Source organism: Centrocercus urophasianus, unplaced genomic scaffold (assembly GCF_019232065.1).
Source record: "Centrocercus urophasianus isolate 14NV4802_14NV808 unplaced genomic scaffold, USGS_Curo_1.0 seq_12, whole genome shotgun sequence".
In the NCBI taxonomy this organism is placed as follows: domain Eukaryota; kingdom Metazoa; phylum Chordata; class Aves; order Galliformes; family Phasianidae; genus Centrocercus; species Centrocercus urophasianus.
Genome location: NW_024884364.1, coordinates 37,529,440 through 37,555,986, shown reverse-complemented (window position 1 = coordinate 37,555,986; position 26,547 = coordinate 37,529,440). Strand labels below are relative to the sequence as shown.

The following is a 26,547-nucleotide window of genomic DNA, read 5'->3' as shown; positions in this document are numbered from 1 at the left end:
CTGAAATAATGATGGCATGACACAAGCATAACACTCAAAAGGAATAATTTGTTGTACAGACACACAAAGACACGTGCTCTTGTGTTTGTTTTTGTGTCTAGAACAAAAAATAGGGCAACATTGTAGTCACTTTTCATTCAGCCCTGAAAAGCAGCATTTACTAAAAAGGAAGAAACTGAAGTAGCAACATAAGCTAACAAGAGGTTTCCAAGCTGATTAAGGTAGGTGCCTAAATCTGAACACTGCTGATGGACCTGAGGAGTTTGAGAGGTGCGCCCTCACAGCTAACGTTAGGCTCTGGAGGAAAATCAGGTGTTGAGACTGAAAAATTGCTTCTCCAACTCACATATGAATGAAGAACTTTGTTATTAGGCATCCATGTTTGTAGGGTTTTTTTTTGTTTGTTTGTTTATTTGTTTGTTTTTTTGCCTGAACATCATTCAAATTAAGAGCTGTGTGACTTCAGGAGTGCTAGCGATTAATCTGTGTGTGCCTTAAGGCTGACGCTTGATTTCACTCAAATTCTACATTAAAAAAAAAAACACTATCTGATAAATTAGAAGATGTGCTACGGGTTCAGCACAGTAACTTCCTGCCAGAATAGGCATAGTACTGTGCTACACTGGCACCAAAACACCGCTCTCCTAGAAAGGTACAGTGATCTTCTCACAGTGGGCTTCTCTACGTCAGCCTAACTCCCACGCCAATCTACAATACTTTCTGTGCTGCTAAGTAACAGCAGAACTACACAGCTGTTCAGAAAGATATAGAGTTTACTGTATACTGATTATCTGCCTTAAGTCAGTCTCAGGAAGAGCAGAGTTATGAATGCTCTCTGGTGCCTGCAAAATAAGTGGACATATTTTTCCCTCCCATCTTCTTTTCTCCTTAGGCATTGCCATACAATCCCTCCTAAATGCAGCTATCGTTTTGCTCCGCCTAATCTAATTAATCACCACTGGTTCAGGAAGGAGTGCTGATACAGAATATTCCGCTGTGATAGTAAAGACTTAACTCCCAAGAGGCACCGCATCTTAAAAATCACCTCCACACGGCAGCAGCAGTTTGAGAACAGCTTCTGAGAGTCAGTCCTGGGGTAGCACGGTCCCTACAGATCCTCTGCTCTCTGGGCACTGCGGCACAAACATCAACACCGCAAACGCATTCTTAACATCAAGGCAATCGGAAGCCTTTGCCCCGGAACCAGCAAAACCGTTTGTGCAGAGGTGGACAAGCAACAGCAGCATATCTGCTTGTGCAGAGGCCCACATAGAATATACTTTAAATTTCTCCATTAAAAAATAGTCATTTCTACAGATTAGAATTGTATAAAAATATGTTCATAATTAAATTCAAAAATATGAAAAGAAGGAAATTGTAAACAAAAATAAAAGTGATGCGGATTAAATTCACATAGAAGTTCTCTCTACTTTAACTTGGGTTCCATTTGGTGGGTACAGTCTGTGGATGTTTAAGTGGGAAGCATACCAAGCAAAGAGTAATTAGATACACAATCATCAGCCAGTCCATTACAAACCCAGCCTTTAAAAACACGAGATCAGCTCCTGCAGCGCTAATATTGTAATATGGATGTGATTGGGCCTTGGCTATATTCTTGATTATCAGAAACACTTGCAATCTAATTAGATTTTATTTTTTCAAATGGTAGTTTTTCTTCCTTGTAACTTTTTTTTTTTTTTACAATTTTTATTAAGTATGGAATTACATATGAAATAGAAAGTAGTTGTTTCATCCACTTCTACTTTAGTAGAAATGAACTTTTATGTATTTCCCATAACAGAGTCTGTACAAGGGCATATACAGAAGACAAATCATTTTAGGTTTATTTTGTAACACCAATCATGACTGTGGGTACTGGTCTAAGACCCCGACGAATGTGTACAACGTTAGTATTTTAACCACTGCACCACAGCTCCTATTACAATTTAAAGATAATTCTCTTTCTTCCTCTGAATTTATATATGTATTATATATACTTGCTTACACTAATACCTTCCAAAAATATAATCAAACTTGTTCCATATGCATTTTTTCATAATGCTGCTCAGAAGTTAAATGAGTCCTTAGGAAAACTGCAATTCATTCATGCATTTCAGATGCCTTAGGGACATATAAGCTCTTTTTGTTCTCCCCCCTATCTCCACCCCCGCTCTCCCCCCCTCAACAAAATACTCAAGAATTGAGACAACTTCCAACCACACAGTCAGAAGCACATGTCTCTGGGTTTGGACTTCCTTCAACAATCTGCTACAGCTGGCATGGTGATGTCGATTCATGAAATCCTCTCTGTCTGTGTAGCTGTTTTACTTCTCCCAGAAGACTGCTGAATGCAGATATTAGACAAGCCATTAACCAGTTACATTCACTGCCCTCGACACAGTCACTCGCAACTAATTCCTTAAGAGCTTTTCTGAGCAAGTAACAAGAGGCCAACACAGCCTATTGTACAAGATGCCATTGCCTGCTTATCAGACATTTGAATCCTCTATGATACAGGGAAACTTCTAAACGGAGCCTACACCAGCTGCTCCCCTGAAGGCAAAAGCAGATGCTGGCCTTGCATTCACATTCCAACTAAATTTCTCACAATGATCGCTGTCATGTAGATCCTTTGCTTGTTGTCAGGAAAAACAAAGCTTATGTATCAGCAGCTTGCAGCATCTGCCTACGTAAGATCAACAATCCTAGTGTTTGCAGTTCTTCTAAATGGTTGTAAAAGCTGGTTACAGTGTTCACACCCAAAAGGCAAAGGCTATTTTATCAACAGAGCAGACTGGTGCTCCACGAGTGTTCTAAAAAAACAGTGAGTTAGAAAAGATGGGGGTAATCCTTCTGGTATTTTTCTTTTCATTAAATGATTCTAGTAATAGTCTTCATAGTTCTTAGGGTTCAGACAATAAAGAATGGCACCCCCAAATGAAAATATAGTTGCACCCCAAGCCAGGCCATAGCCCCAGTTGAACTCATGGTATATTTTCAAGCTGACTGTTTCGATGAACTTGATTGGGTAGAGGACTAAGCTGCACACCTGAAGAACAACTGAAAGAGAAACAAATCAGATGTCAGAAGAGGCCTTAATACATTTCCATAAAACTACCACAAAACCAAAATTTGCATTTCCAAATGTTCTTGGTGCAGTTCTGTGTAGTAAGTACTGCCCTTTTTGAGTACTACATATTTATGCATACACACACATATGTATGCATATATATAATATTCATATACATCACATACGCAACCTTTACTTCATCCGAAGAACAGAGCAGGTCTTGCATATTCCTCTGATGATGAAAAAATGTTATTGTTATGCTATAAAAACAATCCATCAGGTGACTGGTAAATAAATAGTGAAAGCAATTTTTTCCAATTCTTTTCTGTCTCTCCTCATTGTATTTTGGTCTGGAGACATTATTCCTTCTGTAGCAACAAATCTAAAATCTCTTGTTCCAATCCTATTAAAACCAAGTCAAAACAATGAGAAGCAAGAATAAATGAATATTAAGAAATAAAGCTCAGAATCAAATCATTTACTTCATCTAACAGTAATTAATTGCAGTAGGTGATCCATATTTATGTTCAGTGGAGGCTCACCAAATTACCTATTTCACATGCATTACCATGTAGTGTAATCAGAATTAATGATATTACTGCACAGAATACCAAGGAATCCATAAAGTTTGATCAATCACTAAACTTCCCACTTGCAAAGCATTTCCTTGTATTACGAATTTAGAGGGCGGGTCAGAGATGTTTCATGCTAAAAAAAGTTAATAAAACAGATCAAATCCAAGGCACGAAAAAGCTTAAAAACCATTAGTTTTTACAGCACTGTCTCTGAGTGCCAGATCTCATGCAACTTGATCCACGCATCTGCAGAGAAATTCAGCAACTTGGCTATTGCGTTACATCAAAATAGCACAAAGTAACCTGAAAGGGAAAATGCAGATGAAGAACCCTAATTTTCATACAAAGAATTCAGCTTCACTGGTGCCCATTCTCTTTTAAAATCAGGCATACTGCTGACAGCATAATTGGGACAGCAGTCTCCAGAGTAAGCAGATGAAAATTATACTTATTTTGAAGTACGAGAACAAGACGCATGATTTAGTGATTCTCCCAGCTTCTAGTTCAGCCATCTACAAATGACTAACCATCCCAGGAACATATAAAAACTTCTTTTTTAACCTTCAAATTCAAGATCTGGCTCCCTTCTATCATTTAGCACAGCCAAATTATGAAGACTTCAGCACAAGATTTCTCCTACAGACTGCCATCCCTCTGCTGCGCTCAGGATGAGCGCACCCACAAAACAGAACACACGCTTAAGCATCTGCAGACCTGGGATGTATTCTAATGAAAGTTCAGTAGTGTGTAACATAATGCCATAATGACAGTATTAACACTGATTGGGAACATCTTTTATTTATTTATTTTGTTAAAGATTTTGCAAGGTATTTTACAAAGAACAATCACTCTTCATAGAATTTTTATAAAGCCAGTGGACAGCAAAGAATAAGACCACTAGGGCCTACAGAAGCCCTTTTGAAATTACACAGGGAAACCACAGGAAAATAATGTTAATTATATTCTCCTGTTGGTTGAACGTTTTGCACACCTGAAAACCATCATTTTCCTTTTAATTCCCACATGCCCTATTTAGTGCTGTCAAACTGTCACCATCCATTACACACCTGGAGCCTAATGCTCTCCTATCCTCAGGATGGGGACTGCAAAGGGGAGAGGACTTTTAGTACTGATTACATACACTGATAACACTGCATAAAACACACATTGGAAATTCATCCCTGCCTAGCAGCCAGTTAGCTTACAGACTAGTCTTTGGACTCCTCCTTGGGACTGACAAACTGAACAATGTTTGGATTTTCTGATGTGGGTTACAAAATCCACAGGATTTTATTTTTTTTTTTTTCTTTTTTAATCCCAGAGTTACTGAAGTGTTACTTTGCATCATTTCATTTTAATATAATTTTTGCTTGCCAGCTCACAAAATACTGTGCAGTACTGGAGAACTTTTGACAGCACATACCAGAGAAAGCTCCTACTCTTATGAAAAGATTATATATTCTAATTCTGTATAATGAGAGTATCATCACACCCCAAAACACTTCAACATATGTTCACTTTTAGAAGCATCTTTAAGACCATTCAAAGTCAAAGAGCATTTCCTCAGATGAATGGGTAAAAGTTCATTAAAGGCCTCCTGAACAGGGGCTGCAGCACCTTGGCTGGGTCAGTACAGAAATTGCCCTCAGTGCGCATGTATCTATCAAGTTTCAACCAAGGAAACTTTCTACTTTTCCTCAATCTAACATGAGAAGCATATGGAATTTTATTCTATAGACTGGACTCATCAAAACAAAGCAGAAGAGTGGTTACACCAAAAGAACATGTGACTTAAGGAGCAACAGCTACAACAGATGGTTCTGACATTTTTGATGAGGTTTCCTGCTTTTGCTACTATTAGTTCATCTACACTCATGAAAAAAATTTAAAGTGTTGGTAACAACAGGTAGGCAGAAACAGCCACACTGTATAACACTGCTGTCACTTTGCACTAATTTAGTGTCCTACCTTTGATACTCCCTATAAAGTGGAAAAAGACCACAAGAAGACAGTAAGTTATGAAAAATGGCCTGTATGATCCAAAAAGATGTTAAAGTCAACGCCTGCAACTACTGATCTGCTTTCAGTGAATTTAAATGGACTCCATGCTACATTGACCTGTTTCCTATGGAACATACAGCTATTACACTTCTTGAGAAACATTGGTCCTGTAGAAAAAAAGGCTGCAAAAGAAATCTTTAAAGAAAAAATCCACTTTAAAACTCTATCTTGAGATGGCTGTTCTTTTTTGAACAGACTATTCATTTCAAGTTTAGACCGATTTTTTATGGCTAAAGTAATGACAACTGCAAGAGAATCGTACAGGAACAAGAATAATAGTTTTACTCTATTTACATGAAATATACACACTCATCATATTAAACATACCAAAAAAACCCACAACAAATCATTTACAACTAGGAAATTATTCTTTTTTTTCCTTTGTTAAAATGTTTAACAGACTTGCTTATAAAGCCTCTTTTCAATTAGTCTCTACTTACGAAAATCATGGTATTAGTAAGAAATTCAGGTATTTCTCCACTACTCTCGACCATTCTTTCATTCACATATGCTTTATTTAAAACCAATGGGTGCTGCATTTTCGAGGATTAACAGACAAGAAACTACTGTACAGGAAGTTTTTGTACTTAATACAATCCTGTACAATTAACTGGGAAGGAGCACAAAGAGAAAGGGAGTGGTTATTCATGCTGATTTTTAAAATAGTGCTAGCTTAGAACAGGCCACCGTACTACACAGGAAGATGAGGAATTTCATCAGGAGGTCCAGCTGACCGAGCAAGTAATTTTTCAATGAACATGTAAGAAAGGAGCATACATGAGCAGGAAACAAAGCTTGACAATGAGTGGGAAATATAAAAGCATAGTTTTGATGCACAGATACAAAACCAGGAAAGCTGAAGCCCAGCTGGAGCTCAACATAAAGCTGGGAAATGACGAAAAAAAGTTAAGAATTTCCACAGGTGCATTAATTGCAAAATGAAATTCTGAACATATTCGTCCAATGATGGAAAGAAAAGCCAGTCTAATGACAGACAGTAAAAACATGAAACCTTCCCCAAGATCTCCAAGGGTTGTGGAAGATTTGGGAAGAATTAGGACACTCAGCAGTCACCTGTCTATGGGGATGGATGGGACCGACACAAGTGTGATGAAAGAGATGGTCAATGCAATTGTGAAGCTTCTCTCACCTATACAAAACTCAACAGTGATTCGGAGATATTCCCAATGACTGGAAAAAAAGGTTAAAGTTGTGCCTGTGTTTCAAATTGATTAGAAGTAAAAAAATTCACAGAATTATAGGCTGGTCAGCCTCACTTCAAACCTTGGAAATATGGAGTGTACCTCCAAGCACTGGCAGAACAACGAGGCAATCTGTAGGCAGCACAAATTCACCAGCCAAGAGCAAGGGTTCAAAAATCTGACAAAATGATTGAAGCCTGTAGCAAATCATCCTTAGGAGGGAGATGAAGGCACTAGTTTTATTTAGATACATGAAGAGGAGACAAAGGAACAATTTCACAGCAGCCTACATCTACCTTCAAATGCAGCTGCAAAGATAGAGAAACAAAGCTTTTTGTAGTGCCAGGAAACCCAGGATATTGGCAATGGACGTGAAATTCAGTTTCAGACATTCAGGATGGGTATCAGGAAAAAGAAAAACAACATATGGAGGCAAACGTGACAGTAGGACAACGTACTTGAAGGGGTTACACAATCTTATTCTTTGAGTTCTTTAAGACTGGTCAAGATAAAGCAAAGTTAACAGATCAAATGTTAGTGATTATTCTGCTTCAACAATGAGGTTGGGCCACATGACCTAGAGTATCCTGTCAATATCCTGTCAACTTATTTCTTTGATGCTGTCATTTTTTCTGCCTTCTTGTAGCAACTTAACTACTTCCTTCACCTTAATTGTTCAGAGCTCTCTGCCACTTCTTCACAATCAAATTCTGCTCTCCAATACAACTGCAGTTTTTGTAGCTTCATTGTAAGAGTAAGCTCGGCAAGTATACTGTTATTCTATGTTTCACAGTATTATAAATATAAATACCAACACAGAACTCAAGAGTTAATCAAGCAGAACTGTGCTCTCATTTCCTGTCAGAATGTAAAGACATGTTCTTTAAGTATTTTCCAAATATTATCTGCTTGTCATTCATCTAATCCCTCACCCACACTTTCACTTAACCATCATTTTTCCAGCTTATACATAAGAACACCCTGTGAAATGTGTTAAAAGCTTACTGACCCCAAAGGTTCTTTTTCTAAGACCTAATCATAAAAGGTAATGAAATTGTTTTAACATAAGTCATCCATACGAAATTTCATTACCTCCCAGTCAGTAAAGTTGGGTCATAATGGGCTGGGAAGGAGAAAAATTATTAAGACAGAGAGAACACAAGCTCTGCAGCTTCTCAAAAAGCACTGTTAGAATATAGTGCATGAACACAAACACCTTTTAAATTCACTTTTTTAGTTGCTTTTAAGGACTCTCAACAATTACATGCTTTCTTTCTATCCCTAAACTTTGACTCTGTTGGCATTCATTTAGTAACCACATCATGAGACTCCCTACACTGACATGTCTAAGAGACTGGACATAGTACTTTGAGAACGCAGCTCTCAGGGACAGTTTGAATCAGGAGCACTTTGATACCCCAGCATGTATATAATCTAATTAGGTCCCTACAAAACAAAACAAAACAAACAAACAAACAAAAAGAGCTATATGAGGACACACAGCCTACCAGCTCAACTAAGACTGATTTTTGGTCTTCACACAACACACTGACACAAGCCACCATGAGATAGTAACAACTAGCAGTGAGATAACGTCTACAAACCCCACTGAACCCAAGGTAGCTCCATGCAAAAGTGTCCTGCAACTCTGCCTCTGTATGCTCCACATTTTCCCATCACTTGAAGCATTCCTGTTCCTCTCCCAGTTACAGAGAGCTGATAGTGTATGTTTTAAACATACACTTCTGTTGATTATTTGCTGACTTATTCTCAGTATCTTGACTTTATCACCATCATCTCTTCCAGGTCTGGTAACTCATTTGCCTTCCTCACTTACAAAGTCACTAACTAAAACCTGAAACTAAGATAAAAAACAAAATTTTAAAAAGATGCACTGAAACTAGAAGAAAAATGTCTAGAGTGAACTGCTTGGATTCTAAAATGACTGGAGGCCACTTTTGCTCTTTTCCACAAATGCCATTAATATCTCCAGACAGTATCCTCCTACCAGGCACCAGTAGAAGCATGCAGAGATGAGTTCTTAATCAGCCACAGTGGTAACACAAAATATTTTGTAAGTTCACAGAACAGAGTTTTCTAGCTTCACAGATGTTCTGTAAAAAACATGGATAGAGGCTTGAACCTACATACAGTTCCATAAGGCACAACTAATGTCCTGCAACCTTGACCTTCTCTTTAACTTCAGCAGTGGACTATCCTTCTGATACTTTCAAGACATGTCAGTCCATATTCATCTCTAAAAGTATCTGAAAAGAAACATAAAATCCATAGAAAATGAACAGCATCAATGTCAGCACCAAATCCCCACGTAATTCATCTTAGATTTGCCAGATGATGAAGAACAAAACAGGCTGTCTCAACCTAATTAATCATCTCTCTTCCTCTAACAAACTTCAGGACATAACAATTTAAAATGCATGCACATGTGTACATATACATAAAGGCAAAGAGAAACGTGAACACAAATTGTGAGCTACAGCTCACAAATCTAATTTCTCCAGTGACCAGAGGTAGGAGCTGTATCAGGGAGGGTCAGGTTGGAGATTAGGAAAAGATTCTTTAGCAGATTGCCAGGCCCTGCAAGCTATCCAGGGCAGTGGTTGCAGCCCCATGTGTTGGAGTTCAAGGACCATCTGGACTACACTCTAAGACACAGGATTTGGATTTTGGGTAGTCCTTTATGGAGCCAGAAGTTGGACTTGGTGGTCCTCGTGGGTCCCTTCTAACTTGGGATATTCTAGGACTCTAAATCTCTGCCTCTGCCTCTTCATTCTTAATAGACTAGAAATAATTTTATGCACAGGACTAAAAACTAAGCTATAGGCCAAATACTAAGATTTTTCCTTTGCTCTTCCCCCTCAACTCCTCCCAGTACCAACTACCCACTAACTGAGAGATATGGCAAGAACGGTGCATACCTGAACAATTACTAACTTACTACACGTAATGATAAACAAAAAAACAAATAAGAAACACCTACATAAATTCAAGAATACCATTTCCTTGAAAGCTACACGCCCAGCATGTTTTATAATGTCAAAATTAATGTTAATTTTTGAAAGTAATGGCATTAGCGCCTTTATTTATTAAACCACCTCAGAAATGAAAAAAAAAGAAAAAAAAAAAAAAAAAAAAAAAAAAAAAAAAACAATTTCTGTTCAGAGAATCTGATCCTAGTCTGTGCTCTTTTTCTCAAAGCGAATAAAATATAACCTACTGATATTCCGTGAACAAATGAAAGTGCATCTCAAAATGCTGTGGTTCAGTCAAACTAAGAAAAACAGCAGGGGGCAGCAGGAGTCTTCCCTAGAGCTTCCTTTCATTCCAGAATGCCCTTCACATGCCTAGTTTTCATTTTTTCATATCCTTGTAAGTGGCTTTTTCAAATACGTCCTGAAGACTAGGTTTTTTCAATCCCTTCATTACGGACTATCAAAAGGGGCTTAAGCTGCTAGCTCCCATGCGGATGTGAGCGACAGGATGAAGGCACACCTTTCCTGGTGAATCTCGGGAGAAATAGAAACATCCGTGCTGCCTAAGCCCTAGAACACCAGAATCCATGAAAGGAGATGATTTGATATTGTAATTATACCTCACTGAAACAGTGTCACAGACAATTCAGATGTATAAGTCTCCCTGAAGATTTTGCAACAGTCTAGATAGACTGTTCCACCCTGATGTTCTTAAAAGCCAAACAGGGACCACAAGGTGACAGTTTGTTAAATTAACAACTAAGGAAACAAAATGACACAATGAAATAAAGTTCTCCAGCAGTACAGAGGCATATATAAACACCTTGCAACATATTTATTTTTACATTAATGGCTTCAAGAGTTCACATCCAAGCAGTTGTTTTTCCACTTTAAAACTGTAAAAGGAAGAATGCTAAAATTCCAGAAAAGGCTTTGGATGAAGAATAAGATTGGGGCCATGCAGCTATACAAAGTCATATACTAAAAATGGTACTTAAATGGGTTTATCAGCCATAGTTTCCCCTGCTGCATGTATTCACCAGACACAAAATTAAATGCCAATAAATGTTTTTGAACTTTGAGATAGTGCAATTGCAAAACTGATTAATACCTTGCAAAAATAGTATCCTCAAAAAGCCCCTTAGGACTTAAAGAAGTAAACCAAGTGTCTCTGAATCAGTATACAGAACCAGGAACATCGCCTTTTGCAAAAGTAAACTGCCCTCGTGAAATTTTAATTATAGTGCTGGTAAACTGCTTACCTGCAGCAAAGAGCATGACTGCAACTGGTCTGTAGAATCGTCTCCGAGATCCCACACAGATAGAGATCAGGCCAACCAGGAAAGCTATGAGAATGATGGCAGCACCACCCAACAGCAGAGCAAGAGTAGCTATCTGCCAGTCTGTGCGGAAAAGAGAGAAAGAAAAATATAAGTCAGTTGCAGCAAAACGAGCCCACGGGTTTGGGATAAACATCAGAATACAAAGAACACAGAGAGCCTGCACCAAAGCTTGGGTAAATACACAGCTACACTTTGGCTTTCTTTCTTCCTAATTAGCAAAACACCTTTATGCAACAGATGTGATTCAAGAGTAAAGTGCCGCAACCTCCCACACATTTTCAAGACTTAGTTGGCCTCACTGGGATTTTAGCTTGAGGAAGACTGAATAATTTGGTAGCTTGGTTTTGCCCAATTTAGAATGAGAAATAGAAGCTGGGCCAGAATCAGACAGCATGCGTTAGCTGACCCCAGCTAAGTGCTGTAACTTTCTCAGAGAACAGAGCAAAAGTCAAACCTCTGCTTGAGCTGACTGGGGTGGCATAGGAAGGGAAATGCAAAGGCTGATCATGGACACATGCCACCGCAGAGGCAGCAAGGCCAAGTAATAACAAAACTATAGGAAGAAGATGATAAAGGAAAGGGAAAATAAATCATTTTCAATACTAATAAAAACGGATGTTAAGCCCTTATAAAGGCAGTAATGTTCATTAGATGCACAGAGTCAAATCTGAAATCCATTCTGAAGTGTCAATTTTACTTTTCTTCCCCCGAAAGCAACTTCTTGATCGAACCCTGTGTATTTGCTAGTTATTTTCACGCATTATGGATGTAGTTATAAACGTCCTTGAAGTCTCAGATAATATAAAAGCAAAATCAATTTGTAAGCAGATGACCACCATGGATCTACAGAATGTCTAGCTTAAAAGCTTCTGTAAGGCCTTAGAGAAGCACATGTTTGTGCTCCCTCTCTTTGCAGTTCTCTTAAGACCCTGTTTCCCTGCAATCGTGGGCTTCAAGAAAAGGAATCCAATTGCTATTTATTACTCATCACTACTATTTTTTTTACTTTAAGGAAGAAGATCCATAATCAGCTTATGAGAAAAGGACCAATGGATCATCTCATTACTTTGAAAGTACTATCATGCATACAGTGTTCAGAATGAAATGGCTAAATGTGTTACATAGTTCAAAGTAAATAACAAGATTAATCATTCTCAGAATAAATGAAGAGATTTTAAGGTTACTAAGAACAGCAGCAATAAAAATCCACATTCTTTTTTTGAGAAGATCAAAATTCTGTGTTTAAAAATAAAAACAAAAAAAACCTAATCAACGAAGAGTACAGCTTGCTTCAACAGGGACCTAATCTGCTGAAGATACCTACAGTGCAGCTGTGGGCTCTGGAAATGGAAGATTTGCAGCTATAATCACAAAAAGCCACTGCGTGCTATATGAAAAAGGATAAAAGAGAGAAATGAAGAAACTGAAGTAAAGAGATAGAAAAGAATTTCTAAAAGAGACAGTTACTTTACATGTGTGCTTGAGTACACACTTATTTTCTTTTTCCTTGCCTGTTTTTTTCTAGACATATTGTTTATTAATACTATAGTTACTAAGTATTCGGCCTCCAAGAACATTTACTCCTTGTTGTGTTATTCGGCCAAGGCTGGATACAATCCTTCATTCTCCTTTCAGCATGCAATCTAGAACAGCAGTTTGCTGTATGTCATAGCATCACAGAAAGGCTTTGCCTGGGAAGGACCTTAAAGCCCACCTAGTTCCAACCCACCAGACTGTTCAGGGCCCAATCCAACCTGACCTTGAGCACCTCCAAGGATGAAGTAGCCACAGCTTCCCTGTGGTGGTGGAATTTCTTCCTTGGATCTAATCTAAATCTCCCCTCTTTTACTTTAAAAATATGTCCTGCTGCTTTACTCTTGGTGGGTGAAAATATGATTCTAGTTATGGATTGGAATTCTATGAGTGGTATTTAACACTGACATGATACTTCAAAAACTCTAAGGAGTTAGTTCAGTGATGATTAGACAAATCCATTCTGTCCCAAAGTTAAAAGGCATAGAAAAGTGGTAAGTCAAAGTGCCAGATGGGAAAACTAAAAGCCCAACATTTTTGAAAGACACAACAAATAATAAAATGTTAAATGTTATCTTCACATTGACCACATGCCAAGTCTAACGCAAATAAAATACATGCAAGTTGAGAGTAGTAAATAAATGGGAAAACCTTTGAGTACGCTACTGCTTCCCAAAGCAAGATCACCAATCAAGTAAAAATAACTAAGGCAAAGATGATGGAAGCAAGAGGTTAGAATATAATTTAGTTCCCAGAACAGACATATCAATGGATTTTAGAAAGGTTAAAAAATAAGCTACCTTACTATAGTAAGATGTGGGAGGTAAAAGCACAAACCAGTGTCAAAAAGCACCTACACACTCAACTAAAAGAGAAATGACTTAGTCAAACAAAATTAGTTCCTGGAATAAGAGAACCTCATCATTGATGTTGGCAAGGGGACCAATATGAAGTTATGTTCCACACTACTGAGAATTAGGTATTTAACATTGTGTTCTGGGCCAAAATGTCTAGAATTGGCTTCTTTTTTTTCCCTTGTAGTTCCAACTTCCATTCACAGGAGCATACAATGCTGCCAACCTTTATGTAGAACTGCAACAGAGGATTCTGTTTAAAGAACACTGTAGAAGTAATTCCAGTCAGACATTACTGCATAAATAATACTAGACTGAGCTTTCCTATATTGCCTACCATGAAACTGTACACTTAAAACTCTTTGTAGTCTCAGAAACATCTTAACTTTCAATTCTGAAAGCCATCAGAGCTGGTGACAAAACAAAACTTAGGTTCCATTAAGTAACGCCTTCTTTCTGCAAGGACTTTCTACCTAACATTTCTTTTTATTAATGCAAAAGGAAAGAAACATACAAAGACAACTGGATCTCTACCTCTGAAGGAAGAACATCCTCTAAGATAAGTTAGCTATAACAAAATGAACACAGCAATCACACTTTCCTACAGTAAACATCAGTAGTTTCCTCAGACTGTCCAGCATCAAAATGAGAACAGCATATTTTTCCTTTACATGGTGCTACCAGTACACATAACACAACCATCATCAGCCTACTTAAAAGGTATTCAAAATATGCTTGCACCATTTCTGAGCAAGAGAAAACCTTGCAAACAAGCTACTGTACTCACTTGTGAAGACTCAGCAGTTCAGTTCATACAGAGATTAAAAAAAATGTGCGTGAAAATGAGCAAAATGGGACTTTAGAGATGATCATTATCAGTTTTCCTTGATTCAAAACATGCAATATTTTAACACTTCAAGAACTCACAAATATTTTTCACTGTGCAACAACTATCTAAGAAAAATGCCAGTAACCGGTAAAATTTCACTGCCACAAATGTTTAAAAAGGGTTTAGATAATAAAAGATGCAGAAATGCCAAAATTAAGTTGCTTTGTTGTTTTACACCCACAGAAACAATACGTTTAAATTGAATTCTTTTGATTTTCAGGATTTAAGCAGTCTGAACAACCAGAGTCATTTTATTATTTTAAAGCATCTCTTAAGATGTAAAAGGATTCAAGACATTTCTTAAGAAAAGCCTCAATTTATAGACTCATAGAATGTTTTAGGTTGGATGGCACACCTCCCACAGACCAGGTTGCTCAAAGTCACATTCAGACTGGCCCTGAATGCATCCAGGAAGAGGGCATCCACAACTTCACTGGGCAACCTGTTCCAGAGTCTCATCACCCTCACAGTAAAAAATTTCTTCCTAATACCTAGTCTAAATCTACCCTCTCCCAGTTTAAAACCTTTTCCCCTTGTCCTGTTGCTACATACCCTCGTAAAAAGTCCCTCCCCAGCTTTCCCATAGGACCCTTCAGGTACTGAAAGGCCACTATAAGGTCTCTTCAGAGCTTTCTCTTCTCCAGGCTGAAAAGCCCCAGCTCTCCCAGCTTGTCCTCATAGAGGGGAGGTGCTTCAGCCCTCTGACCACCTTTGTGGCCCTCCTCTAGACCTGCTCCAACAATTCCATATCCTTCTTGTGTTGGAGGACCCAGAACTGGATGCATTACTTCAAGTGGGTTCTCACGAGAACACAGTAAAGGGGCAGAATCTCAATATATAAAAACTGCTCTGCACTGCCGATAAAGCATTACAATGTGAATACCATAATACCATAGGAAACACATACCTCAGTTCTGATGGTGATGATAACATCTGCATAATTGTTATTTTAACAGACTGCCTGTTAGTTTAAGGATGTGGATCTCTGTATTTGCATACGTATGTAAATCTGAACCCAGGTTCTTCGTACATCAAAACCCATATGGTATAAAATTCATAAAAACTACTATCTTGAGTAAAAAATATTCTTGTATATGATTACATTTCAGTTAATTGTTCAAATATAATTAAGTGCCCTTTTATAAATACAGACTGATTGCATCTCTTTGGAAAATTCTACCTGTTTCTTAGTACGGAAACCACATTAATTTTCACACTGAAAGATGGGACTTATCCTCTCTTTGTCCCTCCAAATGAAATGACCTAAAGCCTTGACAGTATATTCAGTTTTAATTAGAAGCAGCTCTATATGTGCTATTTCTTGGGCCAAACAGTACTTTGGTACCATGTTAAAATCAGAAAAAAGTCACAAAAAAGGTAGAAAAAAAACTCTAAGTTCTACATTGTTTATTAAAAAAGATCATTTGTTAACATGAGAAAGAGCAAGGCAAATAGTTAGCATAATCACAGTTACTATATTTTTGGTGAATTCTTGAAAAGTTAAATATTCCCTGTATGTGGTATTCCATGGTAAGAGGTTTTAGAAGTAAAAACATATTGCTGGAACGTGAGAAGTATTTAGTGCATATGGTTCTTTCAGGAAGCGCAAGTAAAGGAACGCATCTCTTAAAAAGCAATGACTCAGTTCTTTCAAAAGAGGTTCTCCACAGTCCTCTCCTCACAAGAGGCTGAAGAAAGTACACATTTGTTACAAACTGGAAGTAATCAAAGACCTTATAACACAAAATAAAACCTTTGTTTGTTGAGAAAAAAAAAGAAAACAAATGAAAAACCCTAAAACACTCTAAAGTCTGTTTGTTGACTCATCGCAAAGCTTCAACTTAGCCTGCTCTCAATCAATACACATTCCTGTAAATTGTATTATAGCACTTAAGTATGCATCAAGTAAATCAGAAGTTGAGGTACCCATGCATCAGGAATATAATCCACTGAATAGCATATCAGCTAAACCAAATAAGATTGCAACAATATTCCCAATTGCTTCACATTCAGAATTATTTTTAAGGTAATCAACAATAATCAACTCAACTATCAGAGAGCTAACAAAAGTTTTAAAAGTGAGATGGTTATATAAAAAGTCAAGGGAGAATCTAATTTTTAAAACTATATTTGTTGCATGATGCTCTTTTTTCCAGCATTAATAGATGTATTTTAGTGCTAAGATGTTGACCTCTGTAGGTGAAACTCCATCATATTCAGCCAAAATACTGAAATTAAAAAAAAAAAAAAAAAAAAAAGACACTTCAATAATGATTAAGATCTTACACAAAATTATTGCATCTACAAAAAAGCCAACTCTTTGGAAGCTCACCTGGCATATAAAAAAATTGTTTTTGTTTGTTTTAAAAAAGGAGATGGTCAGATGAATTCTGCTTTTTCCTAATGTTCAAAAACAAACAAACAAACAAACAAAAAAAAAAGTGCAAGGAAAAAGAATTCATTTGGCTGCTGAAAGCATGAAGGGCAAAACAGCTAAACCTGAAAGTCCAAAGTCTCTATTCCTCCACTCTTGTACAGCAAACACAAGTACAGCTCACTGAGTGTCTGCAGTCTTCACTTCTGCACACTACAAAGAGAAACACTTTCTGGCAGGATCCATACTAAATTCCCATTAAGTTGCTCTGGCCACAACTTTCCACAGCAAAGCCTTGTACAAAATAACAGTAACTCTTTTTTTACTCTTTGACATTTTGCATAGTATTTTTTTCATTACCAGTTGCTGCCCAGAGGCACTTTATCTTTTGCATTTTCTCAACTATGAAAATTGTCCATGCAGTTACTACTAGGCAGAGCTGTGGCAACCAGCCAGCTGTGGCTGAGTGCATTCATTTCTTAACACAAAACTCAGACACGTCATCAAGACAGTCCTCTACTTGTGACATTAGCTTGAATTTGAACATATGATAAACTATATGAGGTCTCATACATAAAAAGAAGCTGTCCAGGGAAGCGCCAAAACACTTTTCTTCTTCTTTTTCAATAGAAGATTGATGTACCGTACTAATATCTTAGAACTTGGTCTTTATCTGCACACAAAGCCGTAGATACCACGAGTCTTGCACAACACAGGTGGGCTCAACAGTGAGCTTTTCCACATCTAATTCATCAGGATTTTGGCAACATCCAAACAGAAATTTGAGTATTTTAAGCTGGCTGCCAAAATCCTTAAGTATCTCCTAAGGATAATTCAGAAGTTCTACATAAGGCATCAGCCACTTTCAATTTACGGTACAAGAAGCTTGCAGGATGGTTTAATGCTTCTGATGCTGAGTGGAAAGCCCTGTAGAGCCAAAGAAGAAAAAATGACTGCACAGATGTGTCCGAAAACAGCTAACTGGTGCAGAATCAGGGATACCTGTATCTTACTGAGACACAGAATACTAATGAAAGAATGGCAAGTGACTCCTTAATTTCAATACAGAATCACAGAATCCTTAGAGTTGGAAGGGACCTCTGAAGATCATCCAAGTTCAACTCTCCTATAATGAACAGGGACATTACAGATAGATCAGGTTGCCCATGACCTGATCCAGCCTCACCTTGAAAGTCTCCAGGGACGTGGCATCAACCACATCCTAGGGGCTAGAGGAATTTTCAGAAACAACACATCTTTTCCCAATTTCTGAACTTAAACTTCTGTTTCCATTTCCTAGAAGAATTTGTAACTACTACGTTTGACTGAAACCACTCTCTTCTCCCATCTTCCAGAACCAAGCTAGAAAAAATATAAACAAGATCTACAAGATGTGCGAGCAAACAAATGTGAGGGAAGGTGAACTTGTGCCTTGCTTTAAAGTCAGTCTTATATTAACTGATCCGTCCTGACCTTACAACAAGGAAGCCCGGATTCTCCCAGCTTTGAGGGAAAAGTCCTCAGCAATCACCTAGCACCTGAGTGAGAGGAACACAACACTGTTTCTCATTCTACTTTTAGCCATAGCAAGGTAACTGATCAGAAGGAGGGGCTGGCTCTATTCCAGGTTAGGGAGCAGCCTGTTGGAATGACCCTCCCAAGAGGCTGCTCCATTATCTAGCTTCCTCAGCCTGGGAAGCACTTGCTAGACCAGGGTCCAGAACAAACATCCATTGTGCAGATACATGACATGCTACAGGAAGCATTTTAAACAACACCACTGCTTATGTAGATCTGTTGGGGAACAATGGCAGCAGTGCAGGCAACTCTCCATCCACCTTCCAATGCCCAGCAGAGCTCTATGTCTTCTACCTCAGGATGCCGCTGAGCAAGCAGGGGACATTTGGGTTCCCAGAGAAGTCAGTAGCAAACAAAACAGATATAGACCCAGGTTCTCAGGATGGTCTGTACAGTAGATCTGCATGAAATATGCACTGCATTCATCTGACGTTTCTGTTCAGCTGCTGTGTTACACAGTGTGTGTGTGTGTGGCACTGAGATTACTGGACTCAAAGTTCGCAAGCTTTGACACCATGGCAAGCTTTGTCCTTAGACCCTGCAGGAGATCAAACTGAACAACAAAAGCAATAAAAACATGGTAACCATCTCTGCTGCTGCTGCTGTTGTGCAAAGGAGACAGATTTTCAAGACAAGATGGCCTAATGCCTGAGGGGTTACAGATGTATGAGAGACTTTAAACATAGCAGGTGCTTGCTCCTCTGCTCACTGACAGACATATCTCCTGAAGATTAAGGATTACATTGCTTATTTATACAAAATATACACTTCAGGAGGTTTTAGGATAGCTCCTCTCTTTCTGAGTCATAACCTGCTTGTAATTCTAAAAATCACCAAGTAAAACTCTAAGTGAAGTACGTCTCCAAATAGAGTCAAGTGCTGCCATTATAAAGATCTTTATTATTTAAAGGCATCATGCATTGCACATCTCTTTTGCCAACAGATAACTTCAAGATTAGTGCAGCATTACAGAAAATTGTAACAACCTATAATTCATTCACAGAATAACACAACATATACTTGGGTATTCCTTCCCTTGGATACATGGCACTCCTCTGAAATTAGCTTGCTACTATGCCATTTGAATTACTGGATATTCATTCACTCAAGGAGAGTTAAAAAAAAAAAAAAAAAAAAAAAAAAAAAAGCACAAAACACACACACCTACAACTCCAAAAACAACACAAAACACTGGAAGTCTTAGAACGGTGTCATTAGGAGAGACGTGTGGGAGATGCGTTATACAAGCTTTTCAAGTAAAGCTCACATTTTCCGACCTCATCCATATACACTACTACATTTTAGTAATCTGAAGAAGGAAGAATTATATTCTGTGTTGTAACAGAAGCATAACTATCTCCCACAATTACCAATGTTCTTCAAACCAACTAGCAATCTGTTGCAATTTTCAAAATTCATTGTGTTGTTCCTTACGAAAAAAAAAAAAAAAAAAACAATTAGTGTTTAAAACAGTTCAGAGTACTTTCCATCAAAACGATGGTCTCTGTATTGTAGAACTGGAACAAGTTAAAACACATAAAGCATGACAGCTGGATAGACTTTACCTTTTACAGCTTGTTACCTTGAACCTTATGCAGTCATCTCTGGCCACAAATCAGTAACAGAGGCAAAGTTGCTCTACACTTGATTCTAAGCATAAAGTCTCCTCAAATATTTAAAACACTTGTAATCTCCCTCATACAAGAAACTTCTCTCAACGTACTGGTGCAAGAGTTCTTAATAAAGACAACTTACAGCTACAGAATTCATTACCAATTTTGAAATTTCAATGAACAACATCAGTGACAACAACCCACTAAGATGAGAAGTCTTCCTTTATTTTTTTTTTTTCTAAAAAGCGATCAGGTGTGTGGTACTCTCTAAGCAATCAGATACATTTGCATAAACTTCATACAGTGAACATGAAGGTGCTATAACCATGTTTCCTCATTGACTGGAGCACCGTGGCTGAAGTGGGAGATGTCATACTTGTACAGTTGGAAGAGTATCATGGTAAGGATGGTACTTCACAGGTATTATAGTTGGAAAGATTATCATGGTGGAAAAGAAACAATCAAGGGAGAATGCTTACCCATACCTGAGAATCTAAGCTTGGGGTGAAAAACTCCAAAAAGGAGGAATCTCCAGAAAGAGATCCTTCCCCAGTGGTGGTCAGCCCTTAAATTGGGTCTAGGAGGGGTGCAGCCTGGCTGGAATTGCCTTCACCTGTGGTTCCACGGCTGACCCAGTCCTTGTCTCAGGTGATCAATCAGTGGTTCAGGCTGTGACTCTACAGTTCCCATACACATACTGAGAGGTCTAGGCTACTATACAGAAGTCTTCGACCTGTTACTCTCACAAAGTGTGGCCTTGGGTGGTTTGAAACTACTCAAATCTTGGGTTGTCTAAAACAAGCAGTCCATTTACAAAAGAGGAAGTGTACTTTAAAGTACTTTATTTAAGCTAATTGAGAGGTAACAAATTCAAGGTGTTTTGAACACATTTAAGGAGTCAGACAAACACGAGGCATAAACAGAGTTATCAGTCATCACAGAGTCACAGGATGAATCAGGTTGGAAAGGACCTCTGTAGGTCATGTAATCCATCTCCCTGTGGAAAGCAGAGCCAGTCTCCATGGCAGACTCAACTTCAAAGCTAGAGCAGCTTGCTCAGGGTCTTAGGTGAAGAGTGGAGGTATTACGGCTTTTGATTTTATACCTATCATCAGATAAAGTGTCAGCGATGATTAATAAGAGTAATATGGAAAAATGACTGATCACAGTTTTCAAAACTAAAATGAATGCTTTATTAATTCCTCTTTACATTGTATGAGCTACATTCTTCAGACCTAGTAAAATTACATCTGTTCTTCTTGTGCTATTTTATAGCAAACTATCAGACTTGCTAAGATTTTTACAAATGTGTCAAGATCAACTCTGAGCAATGATCCACATCTTCTAATGTGGAAGCTGCTTTTAAGCTAGCAATTTTCCCTTGGAACAACTGTTTAGATTCAAAACAAGCAGATACCATCTAAGACCATTGAGCCATGTTAATTCTGATATCTGCATCTAAGGTATAATTTAGGTTAAACCTCTTCAAGTGCTACCAAAGGAGCAGCCTCTGATTTTTGTTTATGTTTAAGAACAAATTAGAACAGAATTATAAGCACAAAGCTTGACTTGTTTTACAGCTCTAAGCTGTAAATTAAGCTTGCATGTATGGTCGGTGTACCACTAAGCTTGAATATGCACAGGGACCTGGCTACACTTATTTCTTTGAGAGTGTTTTAATTTTCAAATAGCCATGGATGGATAGTTTTTAAATAACGTAATACTCTTAAAGAAAACCAAGTGCTACATAAAAATACAGATTCTTAAGTAACAAAGTCATATGTCCCCCATAAATCAGGAGGGTTTCATACTGTCTACTGGCATTCAGTCAAATATATTTTTATATGTGCTATTTCCACTGAAACTGAAATGCTTCATAAGGAGCCATTCTTTTTTTATGAATATCTATGTATCTAAGCTAAAATACAACACATACCTGACAGATCAGACTCTATGGAATCTACATCATGCTGACAAATCTTAGATTTAGAAAATTATAATGGGTACACTGAATTGCATAAATTCAAATCTATTATTATTTATTCTGCAAATATAAGGCAACTACCTGTACAGGCATAGATTCACCATGCAGTTCAGCAAAGATATATTTAATTTTAAACAGATGCTGATATAGACAAGAACTTTCATCATAACTCTTAGCTCCTGATAAATCCGTAAATGAACCACTGCAAATCAGACTTAATACACTTCAAATTAGGTTTAAAGCAAATTTTGTTTAATGACACAAAGCACTGTAAGTTTTCCAGTTTAGCATGTGGGTTTAAAACACAGCAGGATTAAAGACAACTTGTGCATGAGGCCAATTTAAGCATTAATCGGAGAAAATAATATTATGCCAAAGACAGCTGGTGAAACTGCAGAGCAGCAACACTGGATCTCAAGATTTTACCACGAAGCTCTCCACACCAGCAACTCCGTCAAATCTTCAGCTCCTGAAGCTCATATTAGGGAGAATTTTAGAATTTCATAAAGGAGAGAGGCATATGCATGAACACCTTCCCAGTTATTGTAATTACAAGAAAGAAAGAAAAAAAAAAAAAAAAGTATTTGGTATTTCACGTAGACTTTAGAAGAAGAAAGCAAATGAGGATGAGCTTTTTTATAATCTTAAGATTTTAAAAATTAATCTGACTTGCCATGTCACACACTTGAACCAATAACCCTGTACAGCACCTACACAACTTTATAAGCAGTATAAGAGCAAAGGATTTCTTGTAAGCTACAGAAAAAAGGCCTGAAAACAGCAAACGAAGAAAATACTCCAAGCACCAGCAACGCTCAAGGAAAACTGAGAATTATCACTTCCTGCTAGCTATAACAGCCAATGTAATCACATTGTGCCTTCCCTTCTGCTCAGTGCTGCCAGGCTGCCCTTTTGATAGCAGTCAGGGGTCCTACATCTAATTACAAAGATTTTTAATTAAACCTTGAATGTGCTTTAACAGCTTCTAGCATGAGCTTGCCCTTGATGGAGCCACTTGAGGTGCTCTCCTTCAAGGGATGATGAAGTAAATCTCTGAGAACCATGGGGGAAGATGCCTTTTGCCTGTGTATGCTACTGCTTTTCACAGCTAGCTAGCTACAAAGCTGCTTGCGTTAGTATCAAGCTAAAAGAGCTTTCCCTGTGGGAGCTCTCCACTCTCTTCAAAATATACCACTCGCTATATTTTTGATGTAGGAGGAAAGTGCACTTAAAATATTAAGCAAGGACACAAAATGGTCTCAAACAAGAGCCCAAACCAACTCGGTGAACTTACTGGGATTCTCTCGATTGACTCTAATGGGAATTATAACACACCAGCAGAAAGCAAAAGCATAAAGTATGGTTTCCAATATTTCAGGTCTCCTTAGAGTGTAGAATCATGTGCCAAACATGAGGAAAATGAAGAACTTATTCCAGGCACCTCAAATAAAACAATCCCTCACTTCTCCCCCAGTAGCTTGTGGAACCTGGCTCCACTACACTGGAAAGTATCTAAGCAAAACAAGCACAACTCAGTGAGTCAAATTTTAGCGCAGGGCAGAAGAAAGTACCATGAGGGGGCATATTTCCACCACACAGCATCCTACAAAACTACATTTTATTTCTATCTGTCTGTACTGATTCATCCTCCACCTTTCCCTAAGCACACAGGCAACTAACAAAGCAACCAGAGAGATCAGCTGCCGTATATGCTGTGCCATAAGCTGCCCTGCTTTTCTTCATGTCCCACTTTGTGTCTGTGTGTACTCACGAGCAGTGGGGGATGGACTGGGGGGGGGAGACCCGACAAAGGGTGTGTGCGCAGGGGGGTCAGAGTGGAAGCAGGTTTTCATTCACATCATCTGAAAAGTCCTTCTGCAATCAAGGGGATACTATTTCAGGAGACAGAAAAAAGGGGTAAAGGATTCACGTTGCTAAGGAGACACTCAGAAGCCAACATTCCTACATAAATTTCCATTTATGCTGGAGAAGAAAAGAAAGCTCTCCAAAGTTTGTGAAGCAGCCCGGGTAACTGATTGGAACTGACGTTTCTTTACAATTTGTTTTGGCATTATGCGATATAAAACAAAAACCCCAATCAACATTCAAAACCTCCAACATTACTCTAAAGAATGGCAGAAAAAATAAGAACAGGAGCAAAGGAACATGTACTATTCTACCATAGTAGAGAACTGCAATTCCATAGAGCCTACAATAGGATTTCAGAGAAGTCAAGGTAAAAGCAGCTCTCTGCCCCTTCCTAAAGCCAGCATCTCATCCCTGGGCGACGTACCAGAAGTTGCAGAGTTCAGTGATGCAAAGGGATGATTTAGAGATGCGAGCATGTGGGGGGAGGGGGGGGAGAGACGGGTTGCCTTTGTGGTGCTTCTGTCGGGACTCCAGAAGTTGCTATCGGCATAAAGTAAATTAAAAAAGGCATGAAAATGGAAATAATTATCAAACTACAAAAGAATTCACTGAAAAATATTCAACAGGCAGCTTGTTTATACCACATGCTGTTTTCTTTTTGTATTTTTTTTTTCCCTCAAGTGCTCCAAGTAACGGTGAAATGGCATTAACAAATATATATATATGACCAGCCACATGAAAGGCTGAGCATCAAGAAGTCAAAACAGAGAATGTAGTGAGAGAAAAGAGGAGTACAGAAGATGATAGGAACAATATCAAGCAATATACACTAGAAAAAGACTTGAGCACATCAAGACGGCTGGCAGAGAGCTAAATTCCAGATGTCCTCATTCGGGACAAATAACAGCAATTTATTTTTTTTTTTTAATATTTGGGAAGCCCCAGCTAGCTAAGACCAGTGACTCTGGGGGTTGGGGACAGAATGGTAAGAACCCCTGATCCCCCTGAGCTTCTCAGAACAACGGCGACACAGAAAAATAACCCAAACCGGCTTAAAGTCGGGACCTTTCGTGCAAACCGCCGCGTGCAAATACAGAATCAGTCACCTCCGTCACTCACAGAGCTAACCTTACACCTCCGCTGAACCCCAGACCATCACGCAGGGCGGAGAAACAACAGAACATGGACTCTCTCGGAGCCTTCAGCAGCGCATGTTACGTCCAAAGCCCACTTCCACCGCCCTCACCTTCACTCGCAGGACAGAGAAACGGGCTGGAGCAGGGCGGGGAGAGCGGTCGGGACTGAAGAGGAGGATGAAAGACCGAGCATGGACACGGGGGTCGGGAAGGCTGCCCGGAGAGAGGGGACAAAAGGTTGCGGCCGGAGAGGGAGGCAGCCAAGGCGAGCGGCCGAGAACGGAGCGCCAGGGGGTGCCGCGGGGCACCCGGGCGCGGGCGAGGTCCCCACGGGCGGGGTGGGGCCGGAGCACCGGGAGGCGGCCGGGGACACCCGCGTGTCACTCTCGCACTCACCGCTGTGCAGCGTGGACTCGCAGAGCCAGCTCTCCAAGTTGCCGGGCTTGCGGCAGGACTCCCACAGGGACAGGTAGTACTGGTGGTCCGCCGTCACCCAAGCGGGGCTCAGCACGGCGCCCAGATCCAGGCACAGCGCCAGGAAGATGCACACCAGTCCCACCAGCTTCAGAGGGGTCAGCACCGAGACGCGCACCTCTTCCATGCCGCTGCCAGACGAAGCCATGGGGCCGGGGGGAAGGAGGGAGGAGGAGCGGGAGGACGCGCTGCCGCCGGCCCCGAGGGGAACAGGAGCCACAGCCCCGGCAGCCGGCAGGAGAAGCGGGAGGAGCGCTGACTAACGGCGGGGAGCGGCTTTGGCAGGCGGCAGGCAGCAAGCGGCAGCCGGCGCCACTCCCTCCCTTCTCGCTGAGTTCCCGCCCCGGTGTATCAGGTGCAGCAGCTCCCCCTAGGCGGCCCCAGCTCCACGCCGCCCGGCCCGTCTCGATTCGACTCTGCCGAGCCCTCCCGCCGCGCTCCGCCCCCTGCCCGCCCCCTGCGGGGGGATGGCGCGCTGCCCGGCCCGCTACGGGGGAGGCCTTGGGGCTGAAGTTTGGAGAACGTTCTGCGTTTTCAGCTGGGTGGAGGCGGGGGGAATGGGTGAGGACCGCCTGAGGACCGAGCAGCCAGGGGACACCCAGCTCCAGCTCAGATGTGGGGTTAGCAGTGTGTGAGCTTGGTTCCTTGTCTGAAATGACCATTAAATTGCAAGTTATCAGCGTAAAGAAAAAGAAAAAAAAATCACCTTTTCATGGTTTGCGTGTGGACATGGTGGTAATTCCCACTCCCATCAGCTATGTTTTGCATCCCAAATGAAATCTTGAAAAAGGATTGGATGCCCAGCCTTCATTTCATCTCTGTTTATTTTGTGTAATTAGCATTACAGCACCGAGAATGCCAGAGGTGAGTATTTAGGTTAGTTATTAAACAGAGGTACTGCTGTAACTCACTGTCTAAAGCAACTCTGTCCTCATAAGATAGGAGCAGATATGCAAGGTATTCCATAATGTCCATTAAAGAATACTGAAGAAGATTAAT

General features: G+C 39.6%; 1 protein-coding gene across 1 annotated transcript; it reads right to left on the bottom strand.

The window, feature by feature from the left end:
• Positions 1–379: 379 nt before the first annotated feature.
• On the bottom strand, positions 380–25,791 carry TMEM47 (transmembrane protein 47). The gene is made up of 3 exons (XM_042811041.1): positions 25,471–25,791; positions 11,164–11,304; positions 380–3,060 (listed from the first exon to the last, which is right to left on the bottom strand). The coding sequence occupies exons 1-3, from the start codon at positions 25,694–25,696 to the stop codon at positions 2,882–2,884; spliced, it is 546 nt and encodes a 181-aa protein (XP_042666975.1). The 5' UTR covers positions 25,697–25,791; the 3' UTR covers positions 380–2,881.
• Between the last annotated feature and the right edge of the window lie 756 nt (positions 25,792–26,547).